Raw genomic sequence first — 20980 nt, 5'->3', positions numbered from 1 at the left:
CCCCCTGGAGGTGGGGCTGTTGGGCGGGGGAGGCATCGACACCGCCCTAGGGTCTCCTTGAGGGTGTTTCAACAGGAGATAGGGTCTCTTCACGTGGCTGGCTGACTCGTGTTTACTTTCTCCAGCAGAAGGGGGATGAGGCCGAAGTCCCTTCACCTCACCTTGGCGAGTCTGTGAGTTTGAGCTCTGCCCAACTGGGATGATTTGAGTGTGGGAGACACAGTGTTCCAGAAGGCTAGGCCCTGGGCAGCCTGCCAGTGGGTGTGCGTGAGTAGAAGGTCCAGGCTGAGGAGGCTAGAAGTTTCCTCTGCCCTGCATTGACTAGAATTCTGAGGAGAAGGGGGTGAGGAGGTGGGATTTAGTGGGAATGATTTCTGTGGTGGTCCTGCTCATAGCCCTAGACCCCCAGTCAGGCTGCTGCCAGAGAGCCGGGGGACTGCTGGACCCAGCAAAAGCCAGGCAAGTCTGCTGTTCCAGTCAGCTTGCATGAAAATTGCAAGGAAGCTCCAGCCCCTAGTTGGGGCTCTTCTTGGGGGTCACCTGGAAAATTTCTTCTTAGCTGGTGAGCAAAAGAAGAGTCCCACACCTGCTCAGAGTCAACTGCTCAAGGTGGTGTCAAGGGCAGAAGAGAATATAATCTCATCTATTAATAGAACTGGGTCTGGGATAGAGTCCTCTATTAGAGTGTTAGCGCACACACAGGACAGCCACACAAATACCCGCACAGACCCACATGCGCCTCACAAAGCAGCTTTCCCTGGGAAATGAAAGAATATAGAATCTTAGAACTTCTGAACAGTAAAATATCAGCTTTGCAAGAATCACCTCATTCATGATCTATAGCCTCTTTGGGTTCATAGAACTCTGAGAAATTGTTGAAAGCTGTGGATTCTCTTCCCAGAAGAAATACATACAGCCCATGAACAGCGCATATACATTTGCATATAATTTCAGGCAATTTAGGACTTCCCTGGTGGCTCAGATGGTAAAGCGTCTGTCTACAATGCGTGAGACCTAGGTTCAATCCCTGGGTCAGGAAGATCCCCTGGAGAAGGAAATGGCAACCCACTCCAGTACTATTGCCTGGAAGATCCCATGGATGGAGGAGCCTGGTAGGCTAAGGTCCATAGGGTCGTAAAGAGTCAGACACGACTGAGCGACTCCACTTTCTTTCTTTCTTTACAAACCTGATGGGAAAGCTGAGGCCCTAAGAGTTAAGGGCCTTGCCAGGCAGAGTCAGGGCTAGAATCTGGGGCAGTTGAGTCAAAGCCAGAACTTGTGACTGCCCCCGTGCTGCCCTCCGTTCCACTGTCCTCTGCAGCTCGTAACCCTCGAGAAGTTCTTGGCAGGTTTTGAAAGGCAGGTCCCTTGTCCTGTCTGTTTTACAAACCTCAGGCTTGTTTGTAGGTTCTCTTTACTGGCTCAGATGTGACTTTGCAGTCCTCCCTTTCTACCCAGCCCACCCCCTACATGTAGTCCCCTTAGCAGGGTCTGTGGGGTAGAGCGAACTCGCCCTTCCTCTCTCCAGCCTGCCTCCGGGGTCCCAAATTTACCTTGTCTCTTTCAGAACGTCCTCAAAGGGCTAGCTGACCAGAAGCAGAATGACCAGAGGAAACTGTCTCAGGGCAGGCTGACTCCCCGCTCTCCCACAGTTGAGAAGTCCGGAGAAATTGCAATAGAACAGAAGGAAAACTTCGATCCCCTCCAGTGCCCGGAGGCCATACCCAAGGGCCCAGCTTCTGGCCCAGGCAGTGGTGGGAAGATGGCCCTTAACAGCGCCCAACCTGGCCCTGTGGAGAGCGAGCTGGGAAAGCCACTGGCAAAGACAGCCAAGGAGGGCAACCCTCTGCCCAGAGGTCCAACCCAGGGCCCCGGGGGGGTGGCTCCCCAGGCCCCCCAGGGGAAGAGTACAGTCGGAGAGCCCACAGGGTCCAAGGTTGGCTCCAAAGCTGAGCTGTGGCCCCCGACGTCCCGGCCACCCCTGCTGCGGGGAGTGTCCTGGGACAGCGGCCCCGAAGAACCCGGCCCCCGGCTGCAGAAAGTGCTTGCCAAGCTGCCGCTGGCTGAGGAAGAGAAGCGTTTTACAGGCAAAGCTGGCAGCAAGCTGGCCAAGGCGCCCGGACTCAAAGACTTTCAGATACAAGTGCAGCCTGTGCGGATGCAGAAACTGACCAAGCTTCGTGAGGTGGGTTTCTGGGGCCTCCTGGGGTGGGCTGTGCATGCAGGTCCCCACCCTGGGCTGAGGACCGCTGGGCTGAGCTGGGGTGGCTCTGGCCCAGACGTGGGCGTTGTAGAGCCCTAAATGTCCTCACCCTGATAAGCCAGGCCCACTGGGCTGTGCACTCGGCGTAAATAGCATCTTTGAGGGCGTTTACCCGCTCACTCGGGCGAGGTCAGTTGGGAAGTAGCTGCCACACAAAGCCACGTTTTGAGGGGAAAGTGGGTGTATGGAAGGGCACATGGCCCCTCAGTGCTGGACTGTGTTTCCCCGCTCCAGCCAGAGCTGATGCCTTATGAGCAAGGAGCCTTTGATGGAGCGCCCTGTCACAGACAAGGATGGGATGGCTTTTCTTTCCGTCATGCCCCCAAGCTTTCCTCCCTGGTGCTTGTTAAAAAAAGGGCCTCAAATCCAACATTCCCAGCCAGGAAGGGCTACTCCCTCTTGGTGAATTTCTTCTAATATCCATCATGTCCCCAGCTTTCACTGGCCATCAAACCAGACACAACTGTCTGTCATGAGGCTGCCGCCCTAACCAGGGAATGACTGGGGGGCATCCAGAGATGGGGGGAGAGAGCCCTGGATGTGAGGAAGAAAAGAGGTTACTAAAAGAAATCCTTACCTGAGCCCTCCTTCCCCAGAGGGTCAACCCAGACCACAGGCCAAGGCAGCCAGGACTCCACAGGGTGGAGTGACACCAAGGAAGCCAAACGGTCAGGCATTTGCCTTCTTGGGCTTCTGGGCGTCAGAGGCCAGGCCCAGGCAACAGGCCACCCCCAGACCCCTGCATGTTTCTCTCTGCAGCAAAGTAGAAAGAATCTGGAAGCCTCATTTCACTAACCACTGCCCTGTCTCTGACCTCATCCCCAGCCCCCACCACTACCCCAAGCCAGGGTCCTGAGAGCTGCTTGCTTGTGGGCGGCTGGCTAAAGAAACAGGTAAAGGGCGCTGGCCTGTGGCTTCCATCTGGGCCAGAGCTCCCTCTGCTGGCCTCTTCCTCTCCTTCATCCAGGAGGCAAACTGCCCAAGTGGCCTCTGCTACAGGGACACTGAAAACCCTCTTAGAAAGCACAAGTCCCAGGGCCAAGGAGCCCTGTCTGGTAATTCCTCTTGGGGGCGCTGGTCTTGGACTTGGTACAAGTGTGAGGCCTTCTGTGACATACCTGGATTCAGCAGCCCCATCTCTCCCCAGCTCCGCTGGTGAGGCCCCCAGCAGCAGGGGCTGCTGGCTTGCTGCCTTGGGGTGGCAATCGGCAGTCCTCACTTGTCTGGAGAGTTTTAACATCTCAAGAGGTGCCATCACAGGCCACTGAGGAGCTGGGGGCAGGAGAGGACACAAGTCCCAGAAGTGGGCACTCACTGCCCAAGAACAACAAGGCAGGAGGCTCCAGCCAGCTCAGAGCACAGCCATGAGATCACAGAGATTGTTTCCATCTTTGGCAGCTCCGTATACACCCAGGGGACCTTCCTTTCCCCAGAGCCCCGGGCTCTGCTTCTGTTTGTCCTCCAGCCTTCAGCCACTGTGTGGCTGGCAGCTCTCTCGCCCTGAGGCTCACAGGCCGATTTTAAAAGGCAGCCACACCAAGGACAATTCCTGACTCAGGGAAAGGGGTGCTGAAGCTGGGGTTTCTAGCACCTTCACAGGCCGGGAGGGAAGCAGTCTTCCTACTGCCCCGCATGTGTCCTGACTACCCATGTTCCCAGGGTCTGCTCCGTGAGACCAAGCAGGCACAGAGCATAGAGCGGGAGGGGTCCAGCCTGAGGTCACCGTCTGAAATGCTGTCTTTCTTTCCCTAAAAAGGAGCACATCCTGCTGAGAAATCAGAACTTAGTGGGGCTCAAGCTTCCAGAACTTAGTGAAGCGGCCGAGCAGGAAAAAGGTAGGTGGGATTGAGGAGACACTCTCCTCAGGCTAGGGCTGGGTTCATTTTCTCCAGATCAAAGAAGCTGAACGTGTAAACACTGCACTTCCTGTCAGGGCCTTTGTCCGTCCCGGTGGCCAGTGTGGGCCGGATGCCGAGCAGGCCCTTGCTAAATATTTGCAGATGGGTGAATGAATGAATCAGATGGTGTTTCCTGCTCCCTCAGAGAACCTCTAAACTTGCCTCCTTCCAACCAGCCCCTGTTCCAGATCCTGCCAGTCCTCCCTGAGTCTCATTAGCACCTAGTGGGTCTGGAACCGTGACCCAGGCCTGAACTTTTGATGCTTCCTTTTCCTCTCACACCCAGGATGTCACCAACTGGAACAGTTCCTCTTTTTGAGACATTAGAGTCATCACTTGCTTTCTAATCTGCAGTCACCACAGAGTCCAGACCCCAGCCCCTCCTGCCTGGGGACTGCAAGGCCCCACCCACCCTCTTGCCAGACTTATCTTCAGAAAGGAAGACTTGGGAGGGAGGGGTCTTGCCTCCCCTCCACCCCAAGCTGCCTCTCCTGACTTACCTCTCTGGACCGCTGATGCTCATTCAGTCATTCTCAGCACAGAAGCCTTCTGCTTAAGGATTGCTGTGTGTTCGTGTCCATGGTGCCACCAACCGTGTTGGAAGCCCCCAGTCTGACATAGGGGTTTCCCAGATGGCGCTAGTGGTAAGGAACCTCCCTGCCAATACAGGAGGTGTAAGAGACATGGATTCAATCCCTGGGTCAGGAAGACCCCTGGAGAAGGGCATGGCAATGCACTCCAGTGTCCTTGTCTGGGAAATCTCTCGGACAGAGGAGCCTGGCAGGCTACAGCCCATGGGGTTGCAAAGAGTCGGACACGATTGAAGCAACCTAGCACACAGTCTGACGTATAATAACTAACACCTACCTATTCAGCATTGACAAGAAGATTCACAGAAGTAAAATATCCAGTAATTTTTAAAAGAACTAATTTTTTAAAAATCATCTTTCGATGAGATCTTTGGGAAAAATATGATATAATCTCTACTTTTAATTTCTAGCTTCTTTATTAAAGCAGATCTAAAACCCTAGGAAAAGATTTATCTTGAAATTTTACCCAAAACTGCATAAATTCTTTAAAAGCAACTTTTTATTCTCTCCAGTGTATATGTGTTAGTCATTCAGTTGTGTCCAATTCTTTGCAAGTCCATGGATTATAGCCCACCAGACTACTCTGTCTGTGGGATTCTCCAGGCAAGAATACTGGAGTGGGTAGCCATTCCCTTCTCCAGGGGATCTTCCTGACCCAGGGATCAAACTCAGGTCTCCTACATTGCAAGTGGATTCTTTACTATCTGAGCCACCAGGGAAGCCCAATTGTTTCTCCCTAATTGGGGTAGCAAATATGTTTTCCAGCAGTTTATATATAGTTATATTTGTATTTATCTTACTAATACTTCTGAATTTTGTTTTATTTAATAAGATATACGTATCTGAAGATTTAAGATTCTGTTACCTCAAAGATTGGGCTTCCCAGGTGACTCAATGGTAAAGAAACTCCCTGCCCAGGAGGGGATGCAGATTCGATGCCTGGGTCGGGAAGATCCCCTGGAGGAGGGCATGGCAACCTACTCCAGTATTCTTGCCTGGAGAATCCTATGGACAGAGGAGCCTGGCAGGCTACAGCCCATAGTGTCGCAAAGACACCAGACACATTGAAAGACACCAGACACTATTAAGTGGTATTTGGCCATAAAGTCCAGTTTCCTGAATTCTTCTCTAGTGGCTCTTTCTATTAATTCTCACTGAATCTTTATATCTAAAATATAATGAATACTCTTTAAAAAAAAACAGCAAGAGGGGAGAAGTAACTGACTATACACTTAGAACATATTACAAGGCAGAAGTAATTAAAGTGGAACAGTACTTATCAGAATAAAACAGAATCAAGGGCCCAGAACCAGTCTTTGATATACATTTAAAAAGAATGCAGTGTATGGTTATCTAAGTCACGAAGTAACAAGAAATACAAACACTTCTAAAATATCATTGAGGTACTGTTGCTGTTGTCTATTTAGGCACTAACTCATGTCCACCTCTTTGTGACCCCATGGACTGTAGCCCCCCAGGCTCCTCTGTCCATGAAATTTCCCAGGCAAGAATACTGGAGTGGGCTGTCATTCCCTTCTCCAGGAGATCTTCCCGACCCAGAGACTGAACATGCCTTCTGCGTTGGCAGGTGGATTCTTTACCACTGAGCCACCAGGGAAGGAAGTCCCTTGAAAGAGAGCTTGGATGGTTATACATTCTGGATCTCTCTTTTCCCCAGAGCTTTATAAATGCTACCCTGCATTCAGTGTTGCCAAGAAGTCTAAGACCAGCTGCTTCACAGCACCTCTCAATCCTCACCTTTCCCTGTAGGTGGCTTACTCTTTCTGGGAGGGTAGTTGGAGAAGATATATAGAGACAGATCTATATAAGATATATCTACATACACAGAAAGAATAAGATTATATATACATGTATTTTTTTTCTGTAGTGGTGTGCTTTTTCAGTCTGAAAACTTGGCTTTTCTCTCCATGGAGGAAATTTTTTCTTCGCTTGTGCCTTTGACTCTGTTCTTTGTTCCTTTTGTTTTCTCCCTACTTCAGAGCCACCATAATCTGGAAATATCTCAGCAGTGTCTCCACTGTAGGTCCATTATTCTACCTCTCAATACTTTAATCTTTCTTTCCTTGTTTATTCCTTGTGCTCATCTCAGTTTCCTCCACTAACTCAGCTTTGTTTTTATTTCTTCATATTGCCAACATATTGGTTAGATCTATATTTTTAGAATTTTTTGCTTTGCTTCCTTATTTTTGGTCTTCAGTTTATTTTCTTATATTGTAATCTTCTTCCATTTTTATGCCACCCTCTAATTTCACCTCTGACTCTTTTTTTTTTTTTTTCATTTTGGTGGGGGGGTTCTAATTTCTCCTGAGTCAAAGCACTTGTGGCACACACTTTACACACAAATGCATTTTTGACACGTTTCTTGCGTCTCTGTTTCCATCCTGACATCTGTGTCCTGCATGTTTCCTTTCTTCTTTCCTTTACACCTTCCTCCCTACTTTCCTTCCTCTTTTGACTATTTTTGTGTAGTTGCCATGACATTTGTTTTCATGTAATTTATTTTTGATAAGAACATTTCTACTTGAAGTTTCTCTTGACCTAGGTATATTGTGTAGATCAATTTTCATTGACTTCTTCCTACCTTTCCTGAGATCTCTGTCCTCCTGGCAGTGCTTAGTTGAGGACTGGATATTTCGTGTCTGCTTGGTCACTGCCTGGAGAATGGGGAAAAGAGGAAGTTCAGATGGAGCTGCGGGTAGTGGTGGTTGTGGGTTGGTTTCTGCTCTTTTTCTATAACTTTGTACCATAGCACTTGAATTTATTACGCCGAAGTAGGGGTATATCTTATTCCCTTGGGTGGGCAGTAGTAAGGCATAGATTATCTCACCAATTCAGGGTAGAATTATAGGGACAATCTGCCCAGGTGTTTATTTCCCACACTTGACCCAGCCATTGCCAGCAGCCACTCTCACTCTTCTGCCAGAGAAAGGAAGGAAAAGACAGACAAAATTCAGAGAGTTTGGTCACTCTGCTATTCTCAGAAGTGCAGGATGGGTGGGTCAGTTTTCAGCTGGGGTTTTCCATGTGTCTTCTGCCACTCACTCCATCAGAGGGACTTGTTTGATTTATTTTCTCATGTATCTTCCTTTCTGGTAAATCCCTTTATATTGTTTGAGATTATCAGCTCTGGTAGAATACCATGCTATCATTCTGCTTTTCCTTTCTTTTCCTCTCCTCCTCAGTATGAAAAACAAACAGCTGCACAGGCCATTTTTCATCTTGTTGGAGTGTTGTTTGGTGGGGCGGAGATCTTTCAACTGCAGAGAAGCTTTCTGAACACCTCTGCATCTGCCCACTCATCCCTTGGTCCTGTTCTCTTCTGGCTCTGCAGTCACAAAAGTGACTACAAAAGTTTATCACAACCTTACCGTTACCTCTGACATCTTCCTCTCAGGACTGATTCTTTGAGGGGAGGAAGAAAGGGTTAACAAGGTTGGAAGCTCTACATTTATTTCTAGGAAATTTTTTCTCTGGCCATTATTTTTAAAGATTATTATCATTTCCTGTATTTGAGAGTTGTGATATATTTTTAGTTGACTTTAAAATTTTTTGCTGGCTTTGTTGTCAATTTGGTTGCAATCAGGAGGGTGGCTGGTTCTGAGAGCCACTAGTTCTAGGATCACCATTTTAAAAAACAATATTTACTTATTTATTTGGCTGTGCCTGTTCTTAGTTGCAGCATGCAGGATTTTAGATCTTCATTGTGGCATGTGAGATCTTTAGTTGACACGTGTGGGGTCTCTTTCCCTGATCAGGGATTGAACCTGGGACCCCTGCATTGGAAACCCAGAGTCTTAGCCACCGGACTACCAGGGAAATCCCATGGGATCACTCTTAAGACAGCCATTTTAATGGGTGGGGTTCTACCTAGGGGACTTTTCCAGGCAAAAACCCCCTCATATGACTTCCCTATGATTATTAGATCTTGTATAGCTCTGTCAATCCTGCAGATTTCCTAGGAGCCCACTTCTTCATTATCTCTCTGCTGGGTGCAGTGGGGATACATAAAGGCAGAGTGAGGCCTCTGTCACATGGAAATGTCAGAGAGCAGCAAGTGCCAGGGCAGAACTCAAGAGGTGACGGGTAGCTAAGAGAAGTAGCTACCTGATATGAGTAGCATCTCATATCCCAAGAGGGATTGCTGGCTGCCCTGGCTCTGACAGATGATTCTCCAGACTTTGTTGGATGCCTTAAGGGCCAGGAACATCATCAACACTGTTCAGTTGTTGGAAAGATCTAAGTATGTAAACATTCTTTACCTAGAGTCAAAGTATATCTAATCATCTCACCACGTGATCTCGCTTGAGGAGGCTTCTAATTCATGACTCCCAATCTTAGCTCCATTTAGATGGCTACCTTGCCCATAGTCCTGATCTCAGGCCTTGACTATAGTTCTGGAAATCTGCTGGGCCCAAATCCATGAAAGATGGTAAGAGATGGATAACTATAAAGTCCTGCAATGGAAAGTAAGCATTGTATGAGACATAGATATTTGATTTAGCTCAAGTTAAAGAGATTTGAGACTTTTAATTCGAAGTGTGCCATGAGCCCATGAGGCACAGCAAGTCTATGCCAAATGAATAACTGAGGTCAATGCAAAGGACATTGCCAACATGCTCCAGAGATAAGAGTTTGATGGAGCACATTGGAGCCTCTGGGGTAGCAACAGCCAGAATGTGGGGCCATGGGATGTGTCTAGAGGCCACATTGAACAGCTGGGAAAATGAAGAAAGGAAGCTTTGGAGCTGTCTGTGAACATGAGAAAAATTTGTGGGAAAGAGAACACTTAGCTTGTTATTTCTGCCTTCAGAGCATAGACCAAGGAAAGGTTTAGGAGATATTTGGGGGGGGAAGCTTTTTATTGGTCCTGAGGCAACTCAGGACAACTAACTCAGAGGCAACTATTTCAGAGATCCACAAAAGATCAAGGATCTAATGACCTTAGCCTTACTCTGGAAAAACCCTGTTTCTACTCCTGTCTGTGGGAATATGGAAGCAAATGCTTATTTCTAAGTGGGACACAGATGATGGAATTCACTTGAGGAAGATTAGCTGGGCAGCCAGCCTCCTGAGAAGCCTGCCAAAGAGAGGGGACTTTTCTAAACATTGCAGACCAACCAGCTTCCAATTGCCAAAAACCAATCTCAGACCCCAGACAAAAGAGACTGCTTGGTACTGTGGGGAGCAGTGGGAAGAACAGAGAACTTGGAGCAGATAGAACTGTTTGTAGTCCATGCCATTTACTAGTTCTGTGACCATAAGCAAGTTACTGGGTTGGCCAAAGAGTTTGTTTGGATATACCCAAACGAACTTTTTGGCCAACACAATATTAATCTTGCTGAGTCTTGGTTTACCCTCCTGTAAAATGGGATGATTAAAGTCTAGCTCATTGGGTTATTGTAAGGATAAAATAACAATTATGAAGCCCCTGGCATATAACCAGGTTCTAATAAATGTTAAAGTTCTTCCTTACCCCCTGAAACAAATTGCCAAGAATATTACTGTGATTTCAAACAGACGTTTTAGAAGTTAAATACTTTTTTCTGTTCTTCCAGGACACCCTTCTGAACTCTCCTCAACTATTGAGGAAGAAGAGTCAAAGGGCGGGCTGGATGTCATGCCCAATATTTCTGATGTGCTGCTTCGCAAACTGCGGGTCCACAAGTCCCTCCCTGGAAGGTAAAATCGGGGCATGGGCTGCACAAGAGCCCACACTGGGTGGCCTCTGTGTTCGATTCTGGATGGAACACAAGAGCACCAGACTTGAGTTTTGACCCCAGAAAGGTCAAAGTCCAATAGTCCAGGCAGGGCTAATGTACCCAAAACAAACAGAATAATAAAGGGCCAGGTGAGGCGGTTCTGACTCAGAGAGCAGGTAAGGTTCATAAGCGAACATTCTTTTTGTAATGCAAACAGTGCCATCGAGAAGGTGAAGAGACAACCCACAGAATAGGAGGAAATATTCGCAAAGCACGTATATGATAAGGGGCTTCTTTCTATAACATATAAAGAACGTATAATTCAATAACACAACATTTGTTAAATTTAAAAAATAATTTTAAATTTTTTATTGAAATATAGTTGTACAATATTATATGTTACATATATGCAATATAATGACTCACAATTTTAAAAGGTTGTATGCCATTTATAGTCATCATAAAATACTGACCATATTCCCTGTTTTTGTACAATATATATTTACAGCCTTTTTTTTTTTTTTTTACTATAGTTTGTACCTCTTAATCCCCTATTCCTGTATTGCCCTTCTTCCTTCCTCTTTCCTTCTCCCCACTGGTAACCTATATCTGTAAGTCTGTTTCTTTTCTGGTATATTTACTAGCTTGCTGTATTTTTTCAGATTCTACAAAAGTGAGATCATACAATATTTGTCTTTCTCTGTCTGGCGTATTTTACCTAGCATAATGCCCTCCAAGTCCATCTATGTTGCTGCAAATGGCAAAATTTCAATTTCATTTTTTATGGCTGAGTAGTATTGACAACTAATATCTTTAGGCGGACAAAAGATTTAAATAGGCATTTCTTCAAAGACTGTGTATGAGGGGTCAATGAACCCATGAAAATATGCTCGGCATCATTAGTCATTCAGTTCAGTTGCTTAGTCATGTCTGACTCTGTGATCGCATGCACTGCAGCACACCAGGCCTCCCTGTCCATCACTAACTCCCGGAGCTTGCTCAAACTCATGTCCATCGAGTTGATGATGCCATCCAACCATCGCATCCTCTGTCGTCCCCTTCTCCTCCTGCCTTCAATCTTTCCCAGCTTCAGGGTCTTTTCAAATGAGTCAGCTCTTTGCATCAAGTGACCAAAATATTGGAGCTTCAGCATCAGTCCTTCCAATGAATATTCAGGACTGATTCCCTTCAGAATGGACTGGTTGGATCTCCTTGCAGTCCAAGAGACTCTAAAGAGTCTTCTCCAACACCACAGTTCAAAAGCATCAATTCTTCGTCACTTGGCTTCCTTTCCATACATGACTACTGGAAAAAAAATAGCCTCGACTAGATGGACCTTTGTTGGTAAAGTAATGCCTCTGCTTTTTAATATGCTGTCTAGGTTTGTCATAGTTTTTCTTCCAGGGAGCAAGCATCTTTTAATTTCACGGCTGCAGTCACTATCTGCAATGATTCTGGAGACCAAGAAAATAGTCTCTCACTCTTTCCATTGTTTCCCCATCTATTTGCCATGAAGTGATGGGACCAGATGCCATGACCTTGGTTTTCTGAATGTTGAGTTTTAAGCCAGCTTTTCCACTCTCCTCTTTCACTTTCATCAAGAGCCTTTTTAGTTCCTCTTCGCTTTCTGCCATAAGGGTGGTATCATCTGCATTGTCTGAGGTTGTTGCTATTTCTCCCAGCAGTCTTGATTTCAGCTTGCACTTTATCCAATCTGGCATATCGCATGATTTACTCTGCAGATAAGTTAAATAAGTAGGGTGACAATATACAGCCTTGACGTGCTCCTTTCCCAATTTGGAACCAGTCCATTGTTCCATGTTCTGGTTCTAACTGTTGCTTCTTGACCTGCACACAGGTCAAGGAGGCAGGAAAGGTGGTCTGGTATTCCCATCTCTTGAAGAATTTTCCACAGTTTGCTGTGATCCATACAGTCAAAGGTTTTAGTATAGTTAATGAAGCAGAGGTAGATGATTTTCTGAAATTGTCTTGCTTTTTCTATGATCCAACAGATGTTGGCAATTTGATCTCTGGTTCCTCTGCCTTTACTAAATCCAACTTGAACACCTGGAAGTTCTCAACTCAAGTACTGTTGAAGCCTGACTTGGAGAATTTTGAGCATTACTTTGCTAACGTGTGAGATGAGTGCAACTGTGCAGTAGTTTGAGCATTCTTTGGCATTGCCTTTCTTTGCGATTGGAATGAAAACTGACCTTTTCCAGTCCTGTGGCCACTGCTGAGTTTTCCAAATTCACTGGCATATTGAGTGCAGCACTTTCACACCATCATCTCTCAGGATATGAAGTAGCTTAGCTGGACCATCACCTCCACTAGCTTTCTTTGTAGTGATGCTCCATAAGGCCCACTTGACTTCACAGTCCAGGATGTCTGGTTCTAGGTGAGTGATCACACCATCGTGGTTATCTGGGTCATTAAGATCTTTTTTGTATAGGTCTTTGGTGTATTCTTGCCACCTGTTCTCAGTATCTTCTGCTTCTGTTAGGTCCATACTGTTTCTGTCCTTTATTGTGCCCATCTTTACATAAAATGTTCCCCTGGTATCTCTAATTTTCTTGAAGAGATCTCTAGTCTTTCCCATTCTATTTTTGTCCTCTATTTCTTTGCATTGATCACTGAGGAAGGCTTTCTCATCTCTCCTTGCTATGCTTTGGAACTCTGCATTTAGATGGATATATCTTTCCTTTTCTCCTTTGCCTTTAGCTTCTCTTCTTTTCTCAGCTACTTGTAAGGCCTCCTCAGACAATGATTTTGTGTTTTTGCACTTCTTCTTGGGGATGGTTTTGATTACCACCTCCTGTACAGTGTTCTGAACCTTGGTCCATAGTTCTTCAGGCACTCTATGTATCAGATCTAAACCCTTGAATCTATTTGTTGCTTCCACTGTATAATTGTAGGGATTTGATTTAGGTCATACCTGAATGGTCTACTGGTTTTCTGTACTTTCTTCAGTTTAAGTCTGAATTTTGCAATAAGGAGTTCATGATCTGAGCCACAGTCAGCTCCTGGTCTTGTTTTTGCTGACTGTAGAGAGCTTCTCCATCTTTGGTTACAGAGAATATAATCAATCTGATTTCGGTATTGACCGTCTGGTGATGTCCACGTGTAGAGTCATCTCTTGTGTTGTTGGAAGAGGGTGTTTGCTATGATCAGGCAAATCTCTGTCAGCCTTTGCCTTGCTTCGTTTTGTACTCCAAGGCCAAACTTTCCTGTTATTCCAGGTACCTCTTGACCTCCTACTTTTGCATTCCAATCCTCTATAATAAAAAGGACATCTTTTTTCTGGTGTTAGTTCTAGAAGGTCTTGTAGGTCTTCATAGAACCTTCGAACTTCAGCTTCTTCAGCATTAGTGGTTGGGGCATAGACTTGGATCACTGTGATATTGAAAGGTTTGCCGTGGAAACAGAGATCATTCTGTCATTTTTGAGACTGTACCCAAGTACTGCATTTCGGACTCTTTTGTTGACTATGAGGGCTACTCCATTTCTTCCAAGGGATTCTTGCCCACGGTAGTAGATATAATGATCTTCTGAATTAAATTTGCCCATTTTAGTCCACTAATTCCTAAAATATTGATGCTCACTCTTGCCATCTCCTGTTTGACCACTTCCAATTTACCTTGATTCATGGACCTAACATTCCAGGTTCCTATGTAATATTGTTCCTTACAGTATCTGACTTTGCTTCCATCACCAGTCACAACCACAGCTTGGTGTTGTTTTTGCTTTGGCTCAGCCTCTTCATTCTTTCTGGAGTTATTTCTCCACTCTTCTCCAGTAGCATATTGGGCACCCACCAGCCTGGGGTGTTCATCTTTCAGTGACACTTATTTGACGTTTACCTTATTTGATGTTTCACAATGTTAATGGGGTTCTCAAGGGAAGAACACTGAAGTTGGTTGGCCATTCCCTTCCCCAGTGGACCATGTCTTGTCAGAACTCTCCACCACAGCCCGTCCATCTTGAGTGGCCCTACATAGTTTCATGGCTCATAGTTTCATTGAGTTAGAGAAGGCTGTGATCCAAGTGATCAGTTTGGTTAGTTTTCTATAACTGTAGTTTCCATTCTGTCTGCCCTCTGATGGATAAGGACAAGAGGTTTGTGGAAACTTCTGATGGTAGGAACTGGCTGTGGGGGAATCCTGGTCTTGTTCTGATGGGCAGGGCCATACGAAGTTAATCTTTAGCCCAATTTTCTGTTGACGGGTGGGGCTGTGTTCTCTCCCTGTAGTTTGGCCTGAGGCCAAACCATGTTTGGGGGTCCTCCTTCAAAAGGACTTATGCCAGGACTCGTATTCAGTGCCCCTGACCCCACGGAAGGCCACTGTCTACCCATGCCTCCACTGGAGACTCCTGGACACTCAGGCAAGTCTGGCTCAGTCCCTTGTGGGGTCATTGCTCCAGTTTGTGGGTTTGTCTGCTCTGTGGCTCTATGGTGGGGCTCATACAACATGCTTCCCTGGTCTGCTGCTGCCAGAGTCCCTGTCCCCACTGCAGGCCACTGCTCATACACTCAAAGGCAAGTCTGGCTCAGTCTCTTGTGGGGTCCCTGGGTCCTGGCATGCACAAGGTTTTGTTTCAGCCCTCCGAGCACCTCTGGAAGGTATGGGCTTTGATTCTAAATGTGATTTTTCCCCTCCTACCCTTTTCGAGGCTTCTCCTTTGCCCTTGGATGCGGTGTCTTTTTTGGGTAGGCTCCACCATTCTCCCGTCAGTGGCTGTTCAGCCGTTCGCTGCGATCTTGGAGTTCTCAGAGGAGAGGATACACGCACTTCCTTCTACTCTGCCATCTTTTGGGTGCCTGCCTTTCCTCACCTTTCAGTCATTAGGGAAGTGCAAATTCAGATGGTTTATCACGAATAATAACTTCATTAAATGAATGATTTACCATTAATTATAAATGGCTAAAAGGAGATACAGTTTTAAATCTCTAGAATAGTTGTAATAGGAAACACGTGCCGTGCTGTGTTTAGTCGCTCAGTCGTGTCAACTCTTTGCTACCCCGTGGGCTGCACACCTCCAGGCTCCTCTGTCCATGGAGATTTTCCAGGAAAGAATACTGGAGGGGGTTGCCGTGCCCTCCTCCAGGGCATTTTCCCAACCCAGAAATGGAACCCAGGTCTCTCACATCGCAGGCTGATTCCTTATCGACTGTGCCACCAGGGAAGCCCAATAAAAAACATGGGCAGTAGCAAATGCTGGTGAGGACATGGAAGAATTGAAATTCTCAGTAAAATGGTACAGCCACTTTGAATAACAATTCCTCAAAAAGTTAAACACACAGTTATCATATGCCCCAGCAATTCCACTCCTACATATACAGCAGAGATGAAAATATGTGCCCACACAAAAACTGGAATGTGAATGTTCAGCAACAAGTACTTTTCATAATAGCTAAAAATGGAAGCAAACCAAATGCCTATCAGCTAATAAACAGATAAGTAAAATCTGATATATCCGTAGAATAGAATACTATTCAGCCATGAAAATGAAGTATTTGTATATGCTACCAGGTGGATGAGCTTTGAAAACACTATGGTAAGTGAAAGAAGTCAGTCACGTGTTGTATGACTCCATTTATATGAGATATCCAGGATAGGGACATCCATAGAGGCAAAGCACATTAGTGGTTGTCTAGGGCTCAGGATAGGGGTTGGGAGACTGACTGCTAACTGGTTCAGAGTTCCTTTTGGGGGTGATTAAAAAGTTCTAAGGTCGACTGTAATGATGTTTGTACAGTTCTATGAATATACTAAAACTACTGAATTACACATGTAAGAGAATGAAAAAGAGGGAAGAACATAAATGCAAAGGCCCTGGGGCCACATGAGATGAACGCGTTTGAAGAGGAAGCAGCCCTTATGGCTGAGAACGAGAGTCTGGTAGGGGACAGTTCACAGAGGCCCTTGATTTTATTCTAAGGCCTTTTAAGGCAGTTTGAATTCTGAGGCACACTATGATACCCAAACTTGTCTCCTCATACGTCACTACCTTTTTGGAGGGTAATGGCTTTGCCCCCTCGCCTGCCAGTGACAGTTCATGAGGTAGAGCTCTCTGCTTTGGGAGCTGGCCTTGTCATGCAGTTTCTTTACCTAAATATCACCTCTGTGAGCCCTCAAGGCCTTGTACGTTAAAAAAAAAAAAAATGTGTTCTATAGCAAAAAGAAAAGCAGCCAATGAGTAATCAAGGTTGAAAAATAAGTTTGGTTAATAATTGATGAAAATATGTAATTTTCACATAATGTCCAAACAAAGTCAAGAGTCAAAGGTAAGCTCAATAAGTTTTGTTACACCATTTAAGCAAGACGTGCATGCTCTATAGGAGAGTTGAGATTGTTGGCTGGCCCCCAGAGGAAAGGGCCTGACGGATGGGGCTGTGGCAAGAATTGCAAGCATCCAACATCTTTGCACTTGTTTATCTCATGCTCTGTGCTCTGCTGACTGGATGGCCATGGGGTCTTGTTGTCTCATCCTGACAGGAAGGTTCTCATAGTCCCTTGTCAGGGGTGAGAACCAGCCCCTTGCAGAGACTGCTGACCCCTACCTTTGCTCTCAGGGTCCCTCCACAGCCGTCAAAGGGAGGAAGCTGTGTTTCCTGAGAGCCTTATCGATGGCACACTGTGTTGCCAAGTCCTGTGACGCCCGTGGGACCCCTCCTCGTCCTCCCTCCCCAGCACAGGAAAGGGCCCATGTGTTATTTACGTTGTCCAGGTTTCTGAGCTGGGCTTGCTGTAGTCACCGGCCAGAGTGGTGGCTGAGTGAGCGTGCAGAGTGGAGGGTGCTTGCTGGGGGAACCACGCCCTGTGCACCAGCTGGGACTTTCTCGCCTGATCTGATTCCAGCCATCAGAGGAGGCCCTGGGTAGGGAGAAGAGCTCAGCCACTCTTTCCTGCCATTCATTCTCTGACTCACATTCTCCCTTGTCACAGTCCTCAGGGGCAAGAGAAGGGCCAGGCTTTACAGGCCTGAGCAGCCCCAGAAAAATGACAATGGCTGTTCAGATGTGTACAGCTCATAAATTACATAGCTTGTGTATTCGCTCATTAAGACTTCACAACACGCCTGTTAGTCATAGTAGTAGTCAACATCTCCTGAGTGCCCACCACGTGTAGACATCACATGTATATACACACATGTACACATACACATACATACATATATATGCTTGTATACATACATACACATAAACAATTGTGTAGATGTCACATATGTATGAGTATAAACCCACATATATATGCATTTATTGTATATATATATTTACATATATACATGTATTCCTTATAAGATTCCTGCAAGATAGATATTATTCCCATTTATAGACGAGCAAATTTAGATTAAAGAGCTCACCCAAAGTCACTGTTCGTGGAGGCACTTGGAGAGCACTGAGCCCAGAACCTAATATTTCCCAGCACACTTCCTCTGTAGGAGTCAGTGTCCGGGCAGTCTCGCAGGTTATAGAACTCACGCAAAGTGCACCCTGCATCTTCTCCATCTCGCCAGCCCTGCTTACTCCAATTGCTGGAAACACCTGGTCTGCTGGTTGGTCAAAGGCACCTTTGGGTTTATTTCATGGGTTGGACAAAGTTCATTTCGGTGTCTTTTTCTTTTTCACAGTGCCCCTCCGCTTACTGAAAAGGAAGTCGAGGTAAGTAATTCCAGTGCTTTATGAAATTGAGTACTTGGGCATGAGTGGGTTTATTCAAAACATTTCCTTCTCCAGCCTCTGCTCCTGACATTTTCACACACACATGAGAACAAGTGACCCTGGAGGAAATACGGGCACTGTGATCAGACACATTGAACCAGCCATCCCCCCGACCCCACCCCAGTTAATGGAAGATTTTAACAACTTTGGTCAGGGATAAGAAGGGAATCGGAAGTCCCACATTTCTTCAAAGATTGTTTTCTTTAAAAGCATGACTTAGGTACACAAAGTCAGCTGGGAGGCTGCTGAGTGAATCAAATTCATTTTTAAATTATTAAAATAAGGTCAGATTTCATGTTTCAAACTTTGGAAGATGAAGGTGCTTTCCTTCTAAGTGTTTCAGACATAAGGAAGCCGGTTCAGCCATGGTGAGAGACTGTGAGGGCAGCTCTCTCACCTCAACTGATCCCCCCAGGGCCTCCTCACCTCTGTCGAGATGCTGTCCCAGTGGGGGCGGCGAGAGAGCTGAGAGGCATTTCATCCTGGTGAAGGGGTAGATGGACAAAGAGAATGTCTTGGAGGTGAGACAGCGAGGACCTCCAGCACCAGCAGTAGTTTGTTTCCATGACAATTATGTCGCTGCTGACGGAAGGGAGCAAGAACATAGATGATTCCAGAATCTTTGCACTGCAGGTCAGGAGGATGGCAGGTTTTACAGTCTTATGGCATGGTTTACCCCTGATAACAAGAAAGTGAACATACCCTTCCTGAGACTCAGTGGACCGCATAAGCAGAGAGAGAGACAATGTGAAATACTGGCACAGATAGTAACAATTGCCTGGCACACAGACAGGGCACTTGCAGCCCGTGACACACACATGTCCATGCTTTCAACTGACCCTCTCATCAGCTCTGAGAAACAGGTAGAGTAGGAAGCAGAACAAAGGAGGAAACTAAGGGATTAAATGACTCATCTGAGATCCCAGACCCAGTGCTTAGCAGAACCAATATTTGGATCCTCGTCTTCTGATTGAATTTAGGGCACTTTATATTGCACTGCCTTTCAAGGGGATAACCCAGGTATAGAGAACAGAACATTGACCATTACTGATACACTTGATTGAGGTTTGGGCAGGACAGAAAATCCCCCACCCACTCACATTGGTGGCGATGGCCATGGGTGGTTTGGTTAACAGTGCGCTCCTGTCCTCGGTGTGTACTGACACAACCTGTGGTCAGCACAGTGAAAAGAACACAGGCTTTGCAGTCAGAGAGTCTGAGGCTGAATCCTGTCTCTGCTATGCCCTGGTGGCCCATTGAGCCAGTTAATGACCTCTCTCGGTCTCCGTCTCTTTACCCATAAAGTGGACACAGCAGTTCCTGACACAGAATGTGGTTGAGGGATGAAATGAGCTAAGGTGCATGAAAGGCCTGGCCGTGCTGGCGCAGAGCAGACATTTGATACAGAGAAGACTTCAGTGTTGCTCTCACCATCTCATTGAGTGGCTCAGGGTTTTCAGTTCTCCATCTGGAGATGTCTACCCACCGTGGACCATGTTACATGAAGTGCAGATACTCAGGCAGAATCAGCTCGCCTGAAGTGGAAATCTGCTACCACTTGGTGCAGGCAAGGCACATGAAGGCCATTGTTTACTTCCCGTGTGGAGTCCATCTGTCTGTCTCTCCTCTCCAGCAGTTTCCTACTAGCCCAGGAATTCCATGTGTGATGAACCCCACCTTTCAAAGTTCATTCACGCAGGCTGCACTTTTGGCATGGAATACTGTTTCCAAAAAGCTTCTCCTAACACAATCATACCTGGTTTTTTTTAATCTCCTGGCAGCTTCTAAGAGCTGCTTTCAGTGTAGGATTTGGAATAGTCAGGTAAGATGCTGATTGAAATGTGCTTTGGATTAGCAGGCTTACATCTCAAGTGGGGTTTCTTTAAATATGGTAGTTTCATGCAAAACCTCCAAAACTCACGTGCCATAAATCCTAGCATGAATCCAAATTGCTTACACAGTCAGCTATGTTGGCCCGAGTTTATCTAAACCCAAATACAGGATGTTATTTTCTTGACATTTAGGAAAAAGCAAAGTGTTACTCTCTTATTGTTTATCAGTAAAATGTGTTTGGTCTTCTGGTCCTGAGAAGGAACTAGTACAGATCTCAGGTTGCTACCTCACCATCTTTTGTGCAGTTTGCTCCATGAAGGGAGAGTCTCACTTGCACTTGGCTGCTTTGGGTGGGCTGGTTCCACGAGGTGATGTAAATGTTCATGCAAAAACTCACCGGCAGCCTTGCTCCCTCCAGCACCTCCTCCTAGCGCTTCTTCCACATTCTTGTTCCCAACAGAACGTGTTTGTACAACTGTCCTTGGCCTTTAGAAATGACAGCTACACCCTGGAATCTAGAATTAACCAGGCAGAAAGGGAACGCAACCTGACAGAGGAAAACACAGAGAAGGAACTGGAAAACTTCAAAGCTTCCATTACGGTAATTGCAAAGCCTGACTGGAGAACCCTTGCAGGAGGGACTGTCCCCCGGGACTGGGCCAGGTGTCCTGCTTTTCTTAGTCACCAAGAAGAGTCTCATGAAATGAGAAATGGGGCTGAGGCCCTTAGCCAAGCAGAATCTTCTTCAGAGAGCTGAGACTGAGATCCTGAAAACCTGGTTACCTCAGGGCTGTGTGTAAGGCCTTTGAGCCCTTAGCAGCTTTTCAGGAAGGGGGATGGGTGACCTGGGATGGCAGAGGGAGCACCTTGGAGACCAGAGACCCAGATGTGATTGCCTTCCTCTGGCCTGGCCAGGTATATAGTGTCCACACTGGGCTTCTCCAACCCCAGAA

The 20980-nt window shown here is 46.3% G+C and overlaps 1 protein-coding gene across 6 annotated transcripts in view; it reads left to right on the top strand.

Moving 5' to 3' along the window:
* Positions 1-20980, top strand: part of MRVI1 (murine retrovirus integration site 1 homolog) — a 118687-nt gene that overhangs the window by 66880 nt on the left and 30827 nt on the right. For 3 of the 6 annotated variants that reach the window (XM_005689682.3, XM_018059538.1, XM_018059536.1), the window contains 6 exons: positions 129-173; positions 1568-2185; positions 4020-4098; positions 10328-10451; positions 18104-18134; positions 20488-20628. In XM_005689682.3, coding sequence (XP_005689739.2) covers positions 129-173; positions 1568-2185; positions 4020-4098; positions 10328-10451; positions 18104-18134; positions 20488-20628 — 1038 coding nt within the window. Of the gene's footprint in view, positions 1-125; positions 174-1567; positions 2186-4019; positions 4099-10327; positions 10452-18103; positions 18135-20487; positions 20629-20980 lie in introns of all 6 variants that reach the window. The other 3 variants (XM_005689681.3, XM_005689684.3, XM_018059537.1) reach the window with 1 other exon arrangement.

This window comes from Capra hircus, chromosome 15 (assembly GCF_001704415.2).
Source record: "Capra hircus breed San Clemente chromosome 15, ASM170441v1, whole genome shotgun sequence".
NCBI lineage: Eukaryota > Metazoa > Chordata > Mammalia > Artiodactyla > Bovidae > Capra > Capra hircus.
The sequence above is the reverse complement of the archived record's forward strand: the minus strand, read 5'-3'. Positions and strand labels throughout refer to the sequence as shown.